The sequence below is a fragment of the Macrobrachium nipponense genome, chromosome 46 (assembly GCF_015104395.2).
Source record: "Macrobrachium nipponense isolate FS-2020 chromosome 46, ASM1510439v2, whole genome shotgun sequence".
Taxonomy (NCBI): Eukaryota; Metazoa; Arthropoda; class Malacostraca; order Decapoda; family Palaemonidae; genus Macrobrachium; species Macrobrachium nipponense.
In genome coordinates, this window is record NC_061106.1 from 32,793,659 (window position 1) to 32,813,039 (window position 19,381).

General features: G+C 37.5%; 1 protein-coding gene across 14 annotated transcripts in view; it reads left to right on the top strand.

Moving 5' to 3' along the window:
- Positions 1-19,381, top strand: part of LOC135214883 (dystrophin-like) — a 1,767,410-nt gene that overhangs the window by 818,224 nt on the left and 929,805 nt on the right. Inside the window, exon 57 of one of the 14 annotated variants that reach the window (XM_064249327.1) lies at positions 10,783-10,836. The exons of the other annotated variants lie outside the window; for them this stretch is intronic. Within the exon in view, the coding sequence (XP_064105397.1) occupies positions 10,783-10,821 (39 nt within the window). The 3' untranslated portion in view covers positions 10,822-10,836. Of the gene's footprint in view, positions 1-10,782; positions 10,837-19,381 lie in introns of those variants that run through there. 14 annotated transcript variants of the gene reach the window in all.

Here is a 19,381-nt window from a genome sequence, read left to right on the forward strand (position 1 = left end):
TGATACATAAGTGTTTTTTATTTTATTTTTTTATTTTTTTATTTATTTATTTTTTTATTTATATATTTATTTATTTATTATTATTATGATTGTTTTTGGTGTTCAAAATCCAAGCCTCACTTTTCATAAAGAAGATAGATCAACAACTTAAACATTTTTATTTTTGTATTTCGTGGACACTCATTCCCTTCCAAATCTTGCATCATTCTGCTGTCTTTCCTTTCTTTCCTATCGTGTCTCGCATCCTCTCTGTTTACAGTACGATTTTCCATCACATTTACTCTGAAATTCCTGTATAAAGCAGCAGCTCCCATTCTTCTGTGTTCCTCCATCGGCTTCCATTGCTCCATTTCCTTGGTTTCCATTTAACGTTGTTACTTTGCTCCTGCTCCCGGTATTTCTACAGAAGCAGTCCGCACGGACTACAAGGAACGTAACCGCGGATACCACATCCACTAGGGATTGGGGCGTCCAATGTATTTCTCCGTGGTTTTAGTACTGGCCCCTGGGGGGTTAACTTACAGTGGTCCGAATAAATAAAATTAACTTAAAAATTTCTTTTTCAATTAGCTTTCAAACTGCATAGAAAAACCGCAACTGCCATAGTCTAGGCCGCTGCGGATAATTACCCCAGATCTACCCTGGTCCCTTTTGCCTGAACTTTTTACCTTTCACTTGCTCTTCCAATACCTTTCATTAATTTCGTCTGTTTCTTCGCCATTTCCACTCTGCGGACAACGAAAACGTCAGCCGCTCTGTACGGCTTTCATTTGTGTGTGTGTATATATATATATATATATATATATATATATATCGATATATATATAGATATATATATATATATATATATCCCATAAAGAGAGAGAGCAAGAGTAGTTTTGTTTGTATGTAAGTACACTCATGTGCAATGTGCATAGTATAAAGTATTTTGTTTCATGTCGTAGAGGACTGTCCCATTATTTTAAACCGTATATCTAAGAGTATACGACGACCTAGATTTCCCTGTAGGTCAAAGAAACGTCCATGGTTGTGATGTTGCATTTTAAGATCGTGCGAGCAAGCAAGTTGATCGAGAACCTTGTCGTCAGGTAAATGCAAATGTCACTTTATTTCTCAATCGTTTATTAGTCTCAAGAATGGATTATATTGGACCGCCGCGGAAAAAAAAAACCGAGAGATAGGAAGCCTAGCAGGGGATTTGTAGATAAGAGCGGGTTATGGAGGTTCTCTTGGTTGGAGTAATTGGAATCTCCCGGAGAGAAAGAGAGGCTTAACCGAAAGAGGGGGCGAGGAGGTCTGGCGTAAAAATAGGCTCGGTTTAGAATAGCTCCGGCTTGGTAATAGGCTTATGGAAAGTAGCGGAGATATGAAGGCGTGATTGTAGAATGACGACGACCTGGTAAGAAGGAAACGAAGAAGAGGAGGAGGAGGGGAAGGAGGAGGAGGAGGAGGAGGAGGAGGAGGAGGGAGGGGAAGGAGGAGGAGGAGGAGGAGGAGGAGGAGGAGGAGGAGAGGGATTTTTATGATGCCCGAAATTTGGTGATCGTATTAAAAAATGATAATGACGTTTGGAACAGTTTTATCATTCGCTTCCCAGCTCCCGTGCAAATAGACGGCTGAGGTTCCAGGTCTTGCGTTCGATGGATTTTTTAATGTTTTTTTTCCCGTTAAATCGGATTATTAAGTACTTTATCCAACTTGTTTTTAATTTTTCGTATTAACGGGTGAAAGGAAATGGAATGCTGGGCTCTCTCTCTCTCTCTCTCTCTCTCTCTCTCTCACAGTGTTTGAGGAGGAATTGAGAAAAATAATTTTGGCTTTTTATAATTATTATTATTATTATTAGTAGTAGTAGTAGTAGTAGTAGTAGTAGTAGTAGTACTAGTAGCAGCAGCTCTCCTCTCTCTCTCTCTCTCTCTCTCTCTCTCTCTCTCTCTCTCTCTCTCTCTCTCATACACACACACACACAGTGTTTAAGGAAGAATTGAGAGAAATAATTTTGGCTTATTATTTTATTATTATTACTTATTATTATTATTATAGTAGTAGTAGTAGTAGTAGCAGTAGCAGTAATACTAGTAGCAGCAGCTCTCTCTCTCTCTCTCTCTCTCTCTCTCTCTCTCTCTCTCTCTCAGTGTTTAAAGAGGAATTGACCGAAATAATTTTTGCTTATTATTATTATTGTTACTATTATTATAGCAGTAGAAGTATGAGTAGTAGCAGCAGCTGCGGCAATAGTATTCATGCTTTAGGAGCCAGCAATACAATTGTGTTATAGGTGGCAGCAGCAGCAGCGGCAGCAGCCCCCTGCACTCTTATGTGGATTGCAAGTCAATTTGTTCACTGATCCGCGTAGTGCGTATTGAATAAGTTGTGGCTCGTGGACGTTGCTTCTGTGCTGCTGTCGGCGGTGATGATGTTGTTGGTGGTGGTGGTGGTGGTGATGTTGGTTGGTGGTGCTCCCCTCTCATCTCTCCCTCCTCTTTAATATCCCCTGAAGATTCTCTCTCTCTCTCTCTCTCTCTCTCTCTCTCTCTCTCTCTCTCTCTTGTAGTGTAGCTTTAGGCCGTCATTTCTTTTTCGTTTTGTGCTAAATTTTATCCTTTATTTCTTCTCATCTCACTCTTAACCGTACATCTCTCTCTCTCTCTCTCTCTCTCTCTCTTGTAGTGTATCTTCAGGCCGTTATTTCTTTTTCTTTTTGTGCCAAACTTTTTCCTTTATTTCTTCTCATCTCTCTTAACTGTACGTCTCTCTCTCTCTCTCTCTCTCTTGTAGTGTAGCTTTAGGCCGTTATTTCTTTTTCGTTTTGTGCTAAATTTTATCCGTTATTTCTTCTCATCTCACTCTTAACCGTACGTCTCTCTCTCTCTCTCTCTCTCTCTCTCTCATGCATTGTTAAGTTTTATTGTGTCCTATTAACCCCACCCCCCTCCCCCCGCCCCGTAAGGGGGGTCATGCAGTCAGGACACCTCATGCGCAGCGCGATATTCATGACTTAAGTTTCTTCGCAGCGTTCCTTCGGCCCCCAAGCTGCACAACACCTTTCATTCCTTTTACTGTACCTCCGTTCATATTCTCTTTCTTCCAATATCTTTTTACTGTTAATTTCCCTTCCAGCGCTGAATGACCTCATAGGTTTCAGCGGTTGCCCTTTGGCCTAAATCCTATATTCTGTTGTGTCCTGTCATCTTTTTTCTTTCTTCAGTATGACAGTATTCATTCTTTTTATTAACCACTCAAAAAGAAGTGTTTTTCCCAATTTGCTTCATGTTTTTTCGACACGAAAGTGAAATAGTAGTCCGCAATAAAAATACATTTTGGTTTTGTTAAAATGAAGGTCAGCCTTTTTTTTTTTTTTTTTTTTTTTTTTTTGCTTGTTAAAACTATGGCTGTAAATTTTCGTACACTCTCAGCAAGCTCCGCAAAGTCCTTTCCCTTCAATGTAGAGGGAGGGAGTGGGGGGAAATGACTGCTCTTTTTATTAATCCCCTCCCCCCCCATCATCTATTTCCCATTTTGTTTGTGACGCTTTTGCGTGTCAAAATTAGGCAAACTTATGTCTGGGGTTTGATTCTCTCTCTCTCTCTCTCTCTCTCTCTCTCTCTCTAAAGAGAGCATAGCTCATCTTATTTTAATGTGATGGTCCATAATGCATATTTTTTAAAGAAATATGTGGTTACGTTTGCTAATGAGACTACATTTAAAACGTATATTTTGTCGTGGTGTGAATTGCTGTGGAATATTTTACCCGTACTTTCAACTTATTGTGCTGTACTACGTTACACATTTTCGCGCTCTCTTGCCTGTGAGCAGACCCCAAGTATACTTATAAAGCGCGCACTTTTTATTCAAAGTACTTAAGGTCTCGAGTAGTTCTAATGTACGATATTCATCATGCGATACATTTTTCTTTTTTTTTAAGCCTGCCAAATTTCTGCCAGCTCGAGGACATTTTTTTTTCAATGCATTGCATTTGGAGACAAAAATTAATATTAGGTAACCAGTTATATTTGATTGAATTATAAGTATGTGTAATATGATAATTTAATTTTGTCATGTAGATCTAGTCTTAATCTGGTAGTAACTTTTTGACTCGAGAGGATGAAAATGTTATGTAGAGTAAGTATATATTTTTCGTAAGGTAAGGTATATGGATTCACAATTTAATCTCCATGGTTGTGTGTAATTCATAACCTGGAAGCTTCCAGGAAATTTTGGAAAGCTATTAGGTTTTTGATCCAGGTAATGAAATTAATTTTTTTTATTTTGTTGTGGAAAATAGTCTTTCAGTAGCATAGAGGTGAATAAAAGATGTCGACAGATGTCTAAACCTGCGTTTTTGCATAAAATCCTATTTTAAACAGGATGTTCTTCGTAAAGTAACGTTGTGTTGCCCAACAGTGTTCATAGTCCCTGAAATATATATCTGGAATAATGTATTTTGGCAGCCTTGTTGTGGCTTAGTATCATAAATCTTTGCAGCATTGAAGAAGCTCCAGATCTTCATAGAATAACTTATTCAACAGTCATCGCCTCTTGTTCAGTATGGTTACATTCATTGTAAAGTCAGACCTGGCGAGGCCGTGCAGTCCTGACATTTGCAGAACGTGTAAAATATATTTTACATAACAATTTTATTATAACTGAGTATCATAAACTTATGCAGTGTTTAAGAAACACCAGACCTTCAAAGAACACATTATTTAATCATTACCTCCAGTTCAATTTAGTTACATCCGCTGTGACGTCAGACTCGCCCAGGCCGTTTAGTCCGATTTTGTAGCTGTATAAAATAAACCTCTGCAGATCTTTATAGAAAGATATATTTAACAGTCATCACCCTCAGGTCAGTGTAGTTACATTCATTGTAACGTCAGACTCGCCCAGTGCCGTTTAGTCCGATTTTTATATCTTTATTGCAGCTGTATATAATAAGCTCCAGGTCTTTATAGAAAGATGTATTTAACAGCCATCACCCTCAGGTCAGTCTAGTTACATTCATTGAAACGTCAGATCCACCCAGTACCGTTTAGCCCTGACATTCCCAGAACGGGTAACCGATGCGGTAGTAAACGGCGTTCTCTGCTCTTGCGGCCTCATTTGTAACAATAGTGTTGGTGATTCTGGAATCCGCGGTTGACCCTGTGTTGGATTTGGATTCCCTATCGCGGATTAAACCCGGGTCAAGATGGATGGATGGGAAGACCAATGCGAAGGCGAACGCTGCTAATTGGGCGCTGGTCATTCCTCTCTCTCTCTCTCTCTCTCTCTCTCTCTCTCTCTCTCTCTCTCTCTCAGTGCACTGTTCTGTGTAATCTGTAATACTATTCTCTCAGGTCTGCCTTCAGTATGTACAGCAAAATAGAATTGTATTTAAATGAAAGTTGAGACGTAATTACGAGTAGCTGACCAGAGACATTTCAATATGTCTTATGAAAAAGTTTCTTTTCACCATTTTCGCGTCTGAAATCATAATATTATTGAAGGGATCATAACGTACTTTGTTTCGTCGGTCTTAGAGACCATAATAAAACGTTGGTTGTTGATTCCGTTCATATCTGCGTAGTTCTGAGTTCTGCGATATATTTAGCTTTGAATGTGTTTCTGCACCTCGATCAAAGCGCGAACTAGTTCCTTCTGTTTCTAGTAGGATAAGACGTCGTCATCATTGCCCAAGAAGCGTCTCAGCGGCGCGGTCGGTATGGTGTTGGCGTACCACCTCCGTGGCCGCGAGTTCGATTCTCGGGCGTTCCATTGAGGTGTGAGAGATGTGTATTTCTGGTGATAGAAGTTGACTCTCGGCGTGGTTCGGAAGTCACGTGAAGCCGTTGGTTGCTGAATAATCACTGGTTCCATGCAACTTTAAAAACACCATACAAACAAAACAATCATCGCCCAAGCGGAAGGAGCAAGAAAAAGGCCGTTATTATCTGTTCATACTCCTGCCCATTTTCCTCCTATTAGAAAGATGTGTTGTGTGTGGTCACAGTTAACCAATAAAGATAGTGTAAGGTAAAGGGGTGGGGAACAATTGGAACAATTCCCACACCATAAAGGGGATGGAACGTGTGGCTCTTCCAACCGATTAAGTTGACAGTAGGCGAGCCCTCCTCCCCCCCCTCTCTCTCTCTCTCTCTCTCTCTCTTCACAACAAGCCTATATTATGATTATTACCCGTATTTTTTTTTTTAAAAGGACTACACTAAGGAGGAGGAGGAGGAGGAGGAAGAGGAAGAAGGCATCTTCCGGAATTCTGCCTCCTTTTATGTGTAGGCCTATTCGAGATCTGTTTATTTGCATAAAATTAAGTGCTGTTTGTAGTCCTTATCTCCAATGAGAAGGAATGGTGTTATAATTAATTTTTGTTGTTGTTGCTGTATATTTGTTATATTTCTTGCTTTGTCAAAAATGTTCGGCCTTTTTCCTTCTTCGTCCCGTAGGTGATATGTTGATTATCGACTTGAAGGGATGATGAGTATGTGTATGCGTACGTGTGAGAGAGAGAGAGAGAGAGAGAGAGAGAGAGCATAAAGAAGGGGACTGTGATATGATTGGATGGGGGATAGTAGTGTTTTGATCTGCCATTTCCTTTCGTGGGAGAGGAGCCATTCGTTTCTGAGTTTCGATGTTTCGCCAGCATTATTTAGCTAAGTTCCAATCATAAAGCACTTATGCCGTCAAATGCTTTTAATAAACCGCCAAAAAAAAAAAAACGGGTTACTTGTGCAATTAGAAATGTTGAAAATTCTCTTCCGGCATATTCGATTTGAGCCGACATAATTTGGAGTCAAAGACTACCGGTAGATCGGCTGAATGAAAATGGTCATTATAGTCCCACGCGGGAGGACTGGGGAAAATATCGACGAGCCGAATGGAGTTTCCAATTAATCATCTGTATTGTGCGGAGCAGCCAGAAGAGCGTTCGACTTTCCAATCTAATCGTTTGGGGATCCGGAGGTTAAAGTGAAGAGGCCTCTGGACGGAGAAAAGGGCGCCGGGAAAAATGTTTGACTCCTTCAAAACGTCCCCCTGTTATCATAAGGGGAGACAATTTAGGTGGAGAGCTTAGTCTTCCCCAACTTCTTCTTCCCCGACCCTGGGGTTGTAAACACTCTCGTCTCTTTCCCCTACCGCCCCCCCCCCTCACCCACCCCACCCCACCACCCCTCACACATCCCCCCTCTCCGAACTTACATGTGCAGCAGGTATCCGTCCCTAACATTTTGTAAATAGACATCTTTTCTCGCTCTCTGTTGGTGTTATTGATTGGTGTGCCAGGTTAGAAGGAGCATCCCATGATCCTGCCGTTACTGTCTGTGGTTTTATGAGAGGCTGTAGCAGCTGGGGTAAGGGTCCCTAGTTTTCCTAGAACCTGGATAGAACACTCATTGTAACACACTTCTTCGACAGAACTTGTCAAGGGCACTTTTTTTTTTTTTTTTTTTTTTTTTTTTTGAGGCACTTTGTTTGCTCGTATTAAACTAAAACCAAAATATTTTCTCTGTTCTGAAATTCCGGTTGCTTCCGAGAATGTTAATCACTTTATGGTGCGTGTAATAAGTCTGGATTCAGTAGAAATAGCAACTAAGACGTCTACGAACATTCTCTGAAGACTTTTGTGGTCCATTTCTTCGTAAATTTACAGACGCGGTGACCGTAGCATTTCCAGTATTAAGTTTATTCGTTTATTTGCCGTGTTACGCCAGTCGTTTTGTTATACGACGGGCTGTTTGGGATGGGTCCTGTCGTTCGGGAGGCAGAATTTGGCCTGTCTCGATTGCTTTATGAGACTTTTCCACTCTCCGGGTCACAATACGGTTGATTTGGCTAAGGTCTGTGGCACGAAGTGATAATGTAAACTCTTCTTCCAAGGATTTATTTAAGAGATAAACTTAGAGCATTTGGCCAGAAGACAGCTGTCTCAAGAAATAATTGATTGTAGATGGAACCTTTAACCAACTGCTCAGTATCTTTATCATATAAATATATATATATATCATATATATATATATATATAATATATTATAGTAATAAAGATACGGAGCATTTGGTTATATATATAGATATATATCTATATATATATTATATTATATATATATATATAGATATTATATAATATATATATATATGAATTCTCATTAATATATATATATAAGTATATATATATAGCTATTATATATACATATATATATATATACATTATATATATTATGTCTTATATATATATGTATATATACATGTATATATCCGATATACATATACATATACACATAAAGCTTTATCACCGCCATAGCAATAATTTTTTCCATCTCCACAATGGGTAACAAGAAAAGTCTATATTATATATATATATATATATTATTATATATATATATATATATATAATATATATATAGATGAGGAACGTCCTATAGAGAAAATAAGTAAACACAAAATCTTGCTCTTTCGATCTTCTCCCTTCCAACAGATTTCATTAGCGTGCCTCGACCTTATAATGGCGATTTACCCCCCGCACTCTTCATACTGCTCAAAGAATTTACCGGGAAAGGGACAAATAAACTTTTATGTTTACCTTCCTTACCATAAGAATATTCAAAAGGGATTTTAATAATCCTTGCATGTTTCCCTCTCAATTCCTTTATTCTCTTTTCAACTCCTCATTCACACTTTTTGATTTGGTTTTAGTAAATTACACTATAAGATCAAAGTATATTTCCAGATATCGTATTGATATTTATTTTTCTTGCAATGGTTTCTTTGTTGACTAAATGGACATTTTTTGTTATAAGTTTAAGAAATTCAACTTTTATTGGAGAGAAAATGTGAAATTTACCTTTAATATTTTTGCTGTTTTATGTATTCCATGCTCCGTTGAGGCTGAATGTACATTTTTTTGTTTTTAGTATAAGAAATTTAACTTAAATTGGTGACAAAATGTGAAATTTACCTTTAATATTTTTGCTGCTTTATTTATTTCATTGCTACTTTGGTAGCTAATGTAATGAAATTCATAGATAATTATTCTGTTAATATTAATAGATATATATTTTGGTTCGAGATGAAGAGCGATTATTATTATGTGGGAAAGCAGATCGCTCAATACGTTCACATCCATTTGGAAGTTTGTTTTCTGTTGTTGTTATTTCAAGGAAAAAAAGACGAAAATTTCAATGTAAAGCATCTTGTATGTTCAGGACTGAGACAGTCCAAAAGCAGGTACAAAAATCTAACCCGCTATTTGAAAATAAAAGTGGAAGCCTAAACTTTTCATTATCTTCGGTAAATCACTCATGGACGTGTCTGAGTTATACTGCCTTCTCTATGGATATCTCTTAGGTATATTTTATTTTTCAAAGCATGCGCAATTCGAAGGAACTTCACTGTGTATTTCATTTAAATGTCCTCCCTTTAGAAATCGATTTTTTTTTTTTTTAGTTTATATAAGTTCTTTAGATATATTTGTAACTGGAGTGAGCTTTGACACTACAGAGCATGCTATGCGCAGAGTATCAGTTTTCTAGTCTGAGAGTCTTGGGAATTTGTAGTTTAGTGGCTCCTTTGTTTGTTAAGGAGCAGATGTCTCGTCTGCCTTAAGTCTGAATGCCTCCAAGTAGCAGGTTTTGTTTGCAAGTTTAAACTAAGAAATTATATCCTATGTGAGCGAGTGTGACAGTAAGAATTAATACTCATAAATTTCATCTTACATTAAAAACTTAGTTTGTCACTTTCCTGAGTGTAAAATATTCAGTAATAGTGAAAATAATTTCTTGCTTCACGTCTCTAAGTTAAGAACTAGAGATGTTTGTATGATATAGGCGCGTAATTATGGGGTAAAATAACTGCATTGTTTTGGATACATGCAATAGGTGACAGCACCATATTTGTGTATCTCTTATGAGTTATGAACAAATTTCAAAACCGTTAAAGATCTTTGAAGTGTTGTAGGTAATATAATTTGTAATATTTATTTATATAACTAACGCTGCTGATAGAGTATTGATAAAACAAAACATTTGTAATATGGTGCTTTGGTTGATTGTATTATTTTCAATTTGAAAATCGATTTTCTTAAATCATCTCTTTTAATTTGTCATTGTTTTCTTTTTCTATAAGTTTTCATTCTTTCTAAAAAGATCTATAATTGGATTTACCCAAGACCTCAAGAGACTTCAGTTAAACTTGCTCATAGTACGCTGCACTTATTATAGACAAACAATGACTGATCAGAACTTTTACCTATTAATAATACAATAGATGTAGAGAATCGCGGGAAATGACATCCTGCCTCCTACATTGCTTCATTAAAATGTGTTATTTTGTGCGTTTTATCTTAATGTCCGCTTGCAATAATTAATATATATATATATATATATATATATATACATATATATATATATATATATATATATATATATATATATATATATATGATATATATACCATGTATATATCCAATGTAGCACGTAGAAACACGTACTTGAGAATATTCTTAAATCCACGATAGAAAGGAAAGTGAAACACTGACTTGGAACAAGCACTTTCATAGTATATTCTACATTTTCAAGTTCATACTTGAAAATATAGAATATACTACGAAAGTATTTGTTCCAAATCCCTGTTTAACTTACCTTTCTACCGTGGATTTAAGGATGTATATATATACATACATATATAGAACCTCGATGCGCTTATTCATGAGATTGTGAGTAGTTGCATGTTATATTGTGTACAGTTCCCCAGGTATCTTTTATTAATATTTTTTTTCCTTTCCTATTTCAGGTAAGCCCCGAGCGATGTTTTTCTGGTTGCTACAATTGATATGATGGAGTTTTTCGTGTTCTGGTCACTGTAAGTACATTTGCAATTATTTCGATACCTACGGAAACTGTTTAGGGAACATACGCAGGAAAAATGGGAAATCAGACTTAAAAAAAAAAAAAAAAAAAAACTATCATGGATGTATGGATAGCATAAGCTGCGAGGAACCAAAATTTTGTTTACCAAAATTTTGTTTCACCTTTTATACATAAGTGATGTGCGTGGGCGCAGGCATCCATTCCTCCCGAACAAATGGTTCGGTCTTTCGGTGTCATTTGTACGTGGAAATGGTGACAGAGATTTTGCCTTGATTCCGTGTGTTACATTAATCCCTTTATGCGCAGGCACGGCATCAGTCTCTAGGGATTAATGAATTTCCATTGTAGAATGAAAGACCGTTGCGCGAAATGTATTTTAGAATCCTTATAATCCGACACGCAACAAATCATTGTGATTATTATTAGTTCTGGTGTTTTCATGGCTGATTTACATATACGCTGGACATACGTGTGTGAGGACGGGATTTCCTTTTTGTTTTGTTTTCTGCTCCTCCTCCTCCTCCTCCTCCTCCTCCTCCTCCTCCTCTTCTCCTCCTCCTCCTCCTCCTCCTCCTCCTCCACTATTTCTCATTACGTACTGCTCGGAAATATTTATGGATATTATTACTTTTCGAATAATGGAAGTTCCTGTATAACACTGATCCCGTAGGGTTGTAGCTCCGTCAGTGCACCTCACACGGTGCACTGTGGGCATTACTAAAGGTTCTTAGTTGCGTCCCTTCAGCACCCTGCTCCAACCTCTTTCATTCCTTTTGCTGTACCTCCGTTCATATTCTCCTTCTTCCAGTCTTGCTATCCACCCTCCTAACTCTTGTTTCATAGTGCAACTGCTATGTTTTGCTCCTGTTACACCTTTCAAACCTTTTACTCTCAATTTCCGTTGTAGCGTTGAATGACCTGCTAGGTCCCAGCGCTAGGGCTTTGGACGGAAAATCTATACATCCTATTGTATTCTGTGTATTGCATCGCGTAGTAGGAAGCGGCGCATAATTAAATCGTGATGCCGGTGAGTGAAATGCGTTATGTGCCTTTCACATATTCGGTTGTGCTGTCTGTCTGAGCAATGATTAATGGCGAACGCCCTGTTGATTGATGTGTGCTTGCATCGTTACGGAGGAGAGGAAGGCTCGAGTAGCTTCGTTGTTATGGGGGCGTAGGATGGGGGGGGGGGGGTGCATGTCCGCTGTCTGCTTTAGGCATAGGGGAAGCAAGTGTTGGCCCCTTACTTTTATGGTGCTTTCCGTTAAGGTCATATTTGACGGATATAACAGTATTTCACCTTCTTGCTCAAAGGATGCTTTCTGCTCTGGGAAAGAAGCTGGGGAGATGATGCTGAAAACATTTTTTAGTAGAAAATGGAACCATAATAGTTTATTATGTTTTTTATTTTTTTTTATTAACTGTCGTAGTTATAGTTGATCCTTCTTTTTATTTTTTTTATTTATTTATTTATTTTATTTTATTTATTATTTTTTTTTTGCATGTCTATAATTTTGCTACAGAATTTGTACGTCAACCTTAAATATGTGCCCGAGACTATCCCATTTTGGTGCAGTGCTAAGACATTTCACATAGTTTTTCAGTGTCTTTGTACCATAATATATATATATATATCTATATATATATATATATATATATAGTTTTTCAGTTCTCTTTGTACCATATATATATATATATATATATATATAGAGATATATATATATATATATATGACATGGTATAAAAATGTTCTGTTATAACAAAATGCCATTTAATAAAAAGAGCCCATAAAAACACCGAAATATAGAAAGAAATTACTATTTTTCAGAGACAGCTGTCTCTGAAATACGGTCCATCTTTCTATATTTGGTGTTTTTATGGGCTTCTTTTATAAGATCATATATATATATATATATATATATATATGTATATATATATATATAAATTTCCATGTAAATTTTATTATTTCAATGCATAAACATTTTGTATGCGATTGCAAGATGAATAATATACGTATCCGAAATGGGTACCTCGAGTTTAGTCTCCAGTCCTCGAGGAATATCCGGCGTTGTACTCTGTCGAAAACGCATCACTTTGTCACTTTCCTTGTGATTTCCCAAGGTCCACTTTTCCTTCCTCTCTTTCGCTTCGGGTGTACCCATCTCATCAAGTGAGTGGCTTCTCCTCCCCTTTTTCCCTCTGTCGTCGCAACATCTTCTGGGACTAGCAAGCAGCAGGTTCTCCTGGTAAACGGGAAGAGGAAGCCTTGGTTATTTGACCGTGCACCGATTCTTAACAAACACGAATGGTCGACTCTCTCGGCCTTCAATGAACTCTCCCGATGAAGGAGTCCGCCTGTGATGGCAAAGCTCCCTGGATGCGGGTGGCTTAATAAACAAAATACATTTGGTCTTTAGAAACTGGAATGCGAATGTGTGCATCTTGTGATCTAAATGATCTGAGGCGCACATCAATTCAGCGCCTCAGTGCATGGTCGGTATGGTTTTGCGTGCCACCTCGGTGACCGCGAGTTCGATTCTCGGGCATTCCACTGACTGGTGAGAGATGTGTATTTCTGGTGATAGAAGTTCACTCTCGACGTGGTTCGGAAGTCACGTAAAGCCGTTGGTCCCGTTTGCTGAATAACCACTGGTTCCATGCAACGTCAAAACACCATACAAACAGCATATTAATTCATTTTCAGATTGCATCATAATATTGTTAATAACTTTTCACTTTTAGCTTTCATGTTTCATTGTGTGGAACGCTTTGTGCAACGTGACCACCCTCCGCTATAGGTTGTTTCAATAATTTGTAGTTTAATTATTCCTATGTCCGTCGTTGTAGTGATTTTTTGAGGGGCAAGCGTTCCTTTTCGCTTGGAAGTCCCACCCCATATTTGTGTAGTAGAGCATCCAGTTTTTTTTTTTTTTTTTTTTTTTTTTTTTTTTTTTTTTTTTTTTATATATATATATATTTACTTTAGAATTTTCACTTCTTCGTTTGGCCTAAACCCTGAGTCCCCTTGCGCAGAACACTTAATTTAGTTTGCATTAATTAGGTTCTATTAACATCCGCCCATATGCTGCTAGTTTTGAAGAGTATATAGTGGATGTTTACTTTGAAATCCTTTATTTTCCAGTTAGCTTTGTTGTTTTGAATGTCAATTTGCAGTTTCGTTCGATTGGTGTATCCCCTTCCTAACTCTTCTTTGTTTTGCAGGACGGGACTTAAACTCACTGTGTTTGTGTTCAAACAATTCTTCCGAGTCGAGTTGACGGCGAAAATATGGAGGCGTAGAAAATTTCTATTCACCTCTGATTAAAAGAATACCAATAAGAAAGGTCAATAAAAAACATACAAATTTATAAGGCCTTTAACAGTTGATTACAGGGTTGACGCTCTTGTCATCCTTTCTGGCCTAAAGGAACAAAAGCACAAAGGAGTAAATATATTTCCATGTGTCGGGAAAATGTTAAGTACCTGGCATGTTAATTTCCTGCCAGCCACCAACCTGATATTCTGCAGTCACCCTCTACATTATCTATTTACATGTTTTTTTTTTATGCGTCATTTTTTCTTTATTTACCAGCGTTTTTACTGTACATTCATCATATTTGTTTTTCATATGTGTCCCTCTTATTCTTAACATATGAGTTCTACACATACAGGCAAACCGAACAGCTTACATTATTCATATTCGCAATGAACAAGCGGAAATGTCATAAAGATTATTTGTTTTAATATTCCCTTACTACGTATTAACATTGGCCTTCCTAGACAAATGTTCCTAGTACTTGGTTGCCTTTTCATCTGCCATCTATAACATTGACTTCTAAATACTCATTTGAAGCTAATAACGTTTTTGCGTTCATCTTTGGTGGTATTGAAAGCCTCCTCTGACAATTATCCTTTTTACTTACACATATATGTTTTGCTAACGTTTACCTTTGAGTTTATAATATCTTACAAAACTTAGACTAATATATATTATAATTATATATATTCTATATGTATGCATATATAAAATAGTTTTTTAAATTTATATATATATATATATATATATATATATATAAGAGAGAGAGAGAGAGAGAGAGAGAGAGAGAGAAGAGAGATAGGGAGGGGTGGGTTGGGGGGGGGGGGGGGAGGGGAGACTGACCGTTGCCGAAGTATACTTTTTCCAGATTTATTAGCGAGGACTACATATTTTTACACAATTTTCACAGACCATAAATATTTGTATTTAAACGTATTTATGTTATTTTCAAAATTTTTATGTACGTGTTTATATGTTGTATACTATATACGTATCGTAGCTCCGTATATACAGTTCACTGCATCCGCCGTCGCCTCCTTAGTGTAGCCGCATACGATATACAGCATAATCTGTCAAGTGATCTCCGGTGATTAATCTTTCTCCCGAAATAGTCTCTATTGTCCGTTATGATTTTTGGCTTTTCATTTTTGGTGCCTTTCTTTTCTTCTCCGGCGGCCTCTGTTTCCCCTGACTCCATATGTCGACGGCGCCTCCCCCCCCCAACCCTCCATTGTGTTTCGTGAGAGACTCTTTTGTATCGATGGGTGCTTGTGGTGGTTGGTGAGGTAGGTGCCTTACGCCTATTATTTCCCCTGTTGACACAACGCTCAATAGCCATTGTTGTCAAATCCAGACACACACAGACTCTCTCTCTCTCTCAAACACACACACCCACAATTGCAATTTTCTGTACTTTAGTCCCCTTCACATCAATTTTTTTCTTTTTTTGTATGTACATCCTTCTCCCACTTTGCTAGTAGGGCAGTCTCTTTTATATATAATTTTTATATTAACTGTTTAATCGTTTATAAGGTAACGAATGTCTGGTTTCACGCTGATTAGAATTTACGGTTTGTATTGAATAATCATATGTTATATTTCTCATTCTGTGTAAGATTGAAGGGTTAAATGAATCAGTCACTCAATCCACCTCCTTTCAAATGTATTTATAGGTTCGATTTTCTCAACTCTGAAAATTGCTGACCTCTCGAAAGGACGTTTTCTTTCCATGAAATGTTTCGAAAATGTTACACTGAGAAATGTCCGTGGATTATGTTTTTAATGACGGTATTTTATGAACGATTGAAAAAAGAATGTCTGAGACGGAATTTACCGTATTTTGCGTTTGTTTTGATGTCAAATTGGGTTACGTTTAATATGTTTTATTTTATAGATAGTTCGAAAATTTTGACTTTGAAATTTAAACGTTTTTTTTTTTTAAAGAACATTGTAATATATCACGTTATTAGTGCATCTTTATACTACATAGTTTATTTTCAAATATTATACAACTGATCTAGAAAATTTACGTGATGTTCGAAACATTTATAAATTAGATTGAAAAGTTGAAAAATATGCTGATACTTAATCATCTTGAGTTAATGTTTTTAGTATTCTGTTGCTTATCATTACCGAGACATATATATACGTGGTGCCCATACTTTAGGTTATAGGTACAGAAGCTATTGGAATTTGATTTTGATAATGATCAATTTGTATAACGGAATGAGAGAGAGAGAGAGAGAGAGAGAGAGAGAGAGAGAGAGAGAGAGAGAGAGAGAGAGAGAGAGAGAGAGAGAAATCAAGGTTAATATGAATGATATGTTAAGCCTTTTTGCTTGTTAATGGAATAATAATAGAATTTTATAGGCTGAAAGGATTTTAAATAAAGGTACTTCTGATATGTCTCTCTCTCTCTCTCTCTCTCTCTCTCTCTCTCTCTCTCGTCGTCGTGTTCGTTTTCCTAATGGGGTACTGATCATATCGAAGCACGAAATACTATTGTATATTATTTTTTAAAAATCTTTATTCTCACAGTCTTGAGCTATTTACTTCCCCAGTCCCGCAGGAGACCATAAGTCGCAATCAGGTTTATTAGAAAGGAGATGTTGTCTTCTGCAATAGGTTGGGCCGGAATCATTGGATGTCGCAACCGAATTGACAGAACACGAGAATACAGCGCTGTTCCATCGCGCTATCTGATCCTTGGAGGCTTTGTTTTTGCGCTATCAGATGATGCATCAGTACATCGCTTTCTCTCTCTCTCTCTGGGTCCCAATTAATGCTCTCTCTCTCTCTCTCTCTCTCTCTCTCTCTCTCTCTCTATACATGTGATATATTCCGTTTTGTGTGCTTTGATGAGCTTTACCTTTGATGACCCCCCCCCCCCCCCCCCCCCCCCCCCCCCCCCCCCCCCCCCCCCCCCCCCCCCCCCCCCCCCCCCCCACAACCCCCACCCTCGGCATCTGCTATGTCTTACACCACAGTAGCTTGAATTTGGGGCAGATGGAGACGGAAAGATGTGGGGGGGGTGGGAGGAGGGGAGGGGGGGTCAGCGATTTGTAAACGTTTTTATGTACGTAGACGTTTTTATAATGTCACACGGCGAGATATATTTCGGTTATGATATATCGTGGATTTCTTTGTGCTGTTTATTTCTGGGTATGATATAAATTGTTTGTGTTTTATTTCCTTTATGCAAATAAGTTAGCTTTTTAGATAGGAAGAGACGGGTAAGTGGGACTTGGCCACAAAGAAGTTTGGTTGAAATGGAAACATTTTGCTCCGTGTACAGTGTACTGCTTAAAAAGATGTTTTATTGTTACAGCAGGTACTTTATCTTGATTTCAATTTTTGTAAAACTCATTGAACTCGGTCACGGATCTCAAAAGCAATTATATGCAAATTCGTTATAGAGATGTTTTAATTTTTGCCTAAACGGATAATCATGTACCTTTGAAATACACATAACACAATGCTCCAATAAGCTGGGTGTTGTGACGACGCCAGTTTGAGTAGCCACAATCAATCAATCAGTCAGTCAACCTCTCAGGGTTAGTCTAAATTCTAAGGCCTAAAGGTCTTGATTCATCTGAAGTTTAAAAATAGAAAATAAGAAGATCCAGTGGGCAGTAATGTATGTAGATGGCAGAGGATGGTCACTATAGCCTGATGAGCAACGAAACTGTATTTTTAAAGGCATTACTACCAGGGATCATTCTCACCGGTTTGAACAGCACATTAGTACATGAGGACTCAGTATTATTTTCCAATAGTGATGAGTTGGAATGCATTTTCTCAGTTCTGTATATTAAATAGTAAAGCCATCGTTTTTTAAAGTCCATATCATTTGTGAAGTGTTACGATGTCTGTGTTGACCTTGTTGTCGTGTATTCTGTGTGATATCCGCTCTTTCATTTTAGTATTCATTTGTAAATATATAGTAGTCTTTCAGTGATTATTTTGAATATTTAATTTAATACAGATAATTGAGTTCCGAAATCAGTACAGATCTGTGCTGTATAACTTTTCGTACTGTCCCAGGTAATAGTTTTGATATTGTCATAGTGAACTTGGCACTAACTTTCAGACCAGCCTGCTTATTTGTATAGTGAGTCAGTGTTGCACTGTCATTCAGTGTCAGTTTTAGAGCCATATTTAGCTCGAAGTTATAAATGAAATGTTTGAAAAGGTTCTTTAACGCGTGAAGCGCCTACCAAAAACAGGAATGAATCTGGTTTAATCAGTCGCTAATTATAAGAGAAATACTACTTTCACCCCCAGAGCTGCTTCCTTTTAAACCTCGATGCATAAAGCTAGTATATATATATATATATACAGCTCCAAAAGTTCAGAAGAAGCCTTATAGTGTACATGAATAAAACCATAACGCCAAAGCCGACATTTATGTGTTTTAAATAAGCTCTGAGGCCTTAAGTGCCATTCCCCTCTTTCCTCCCATTTTTCAGTTCACGTAAATCATTTCCCTCGAGGAAGCAATAGACGCTGCAAATACCCCTTCCTTCCCCCCTCCCCCGAACACCAACCACTCCCTCCCTCCCTCCCGGCTTTTGAGTAGGAGGGCCTAGAAAAATATTCAAAAATGGTATAAGAATTTTATGCAACTTTTTTTAGTCTGTCAAATCTTACATTCGACGCTTTTTCCCCCCCCCGAAGTTTGGTGTATGTATAGGAGAGTTGGTCATGTTCACCCAAATATTGGTCGGTTGATATTGGATTTTTGCTTCGAAAAAGCTTATGCTCTTGCTGGTGGTGGTGGTGGTGGTGTCCCTTTCGTTATATTGTTGCTGTTGCGCGCTGCTGGTTTATAATATACATCCGGAAGCACTTTGGAAGTGAATTTTAGACTTCGATTTGTAAGCTGAATGGATTGCCGGAATGGAATTCCACTCTCGCAATGGTCCTCCTCCTACTAAAGGATATGCCAGTTATTTTGTGTTAATATAGATATTGATACCGTAATTGTTGTGTTTTCTGTTTTGTATCTGCTAAACCTTCAGCGTTCCATAAGCCTCGATTGACAAGTAATATTACAAAAACACACACAACCCTTATTATTATATATATATATATATATATATATATATATATATATATATATATATATATATATATATATATATATATATATATATATCAGAGAGAGAGAGACAGAGAGAGTTGCACGTGAGTGTGCACGCAAGAT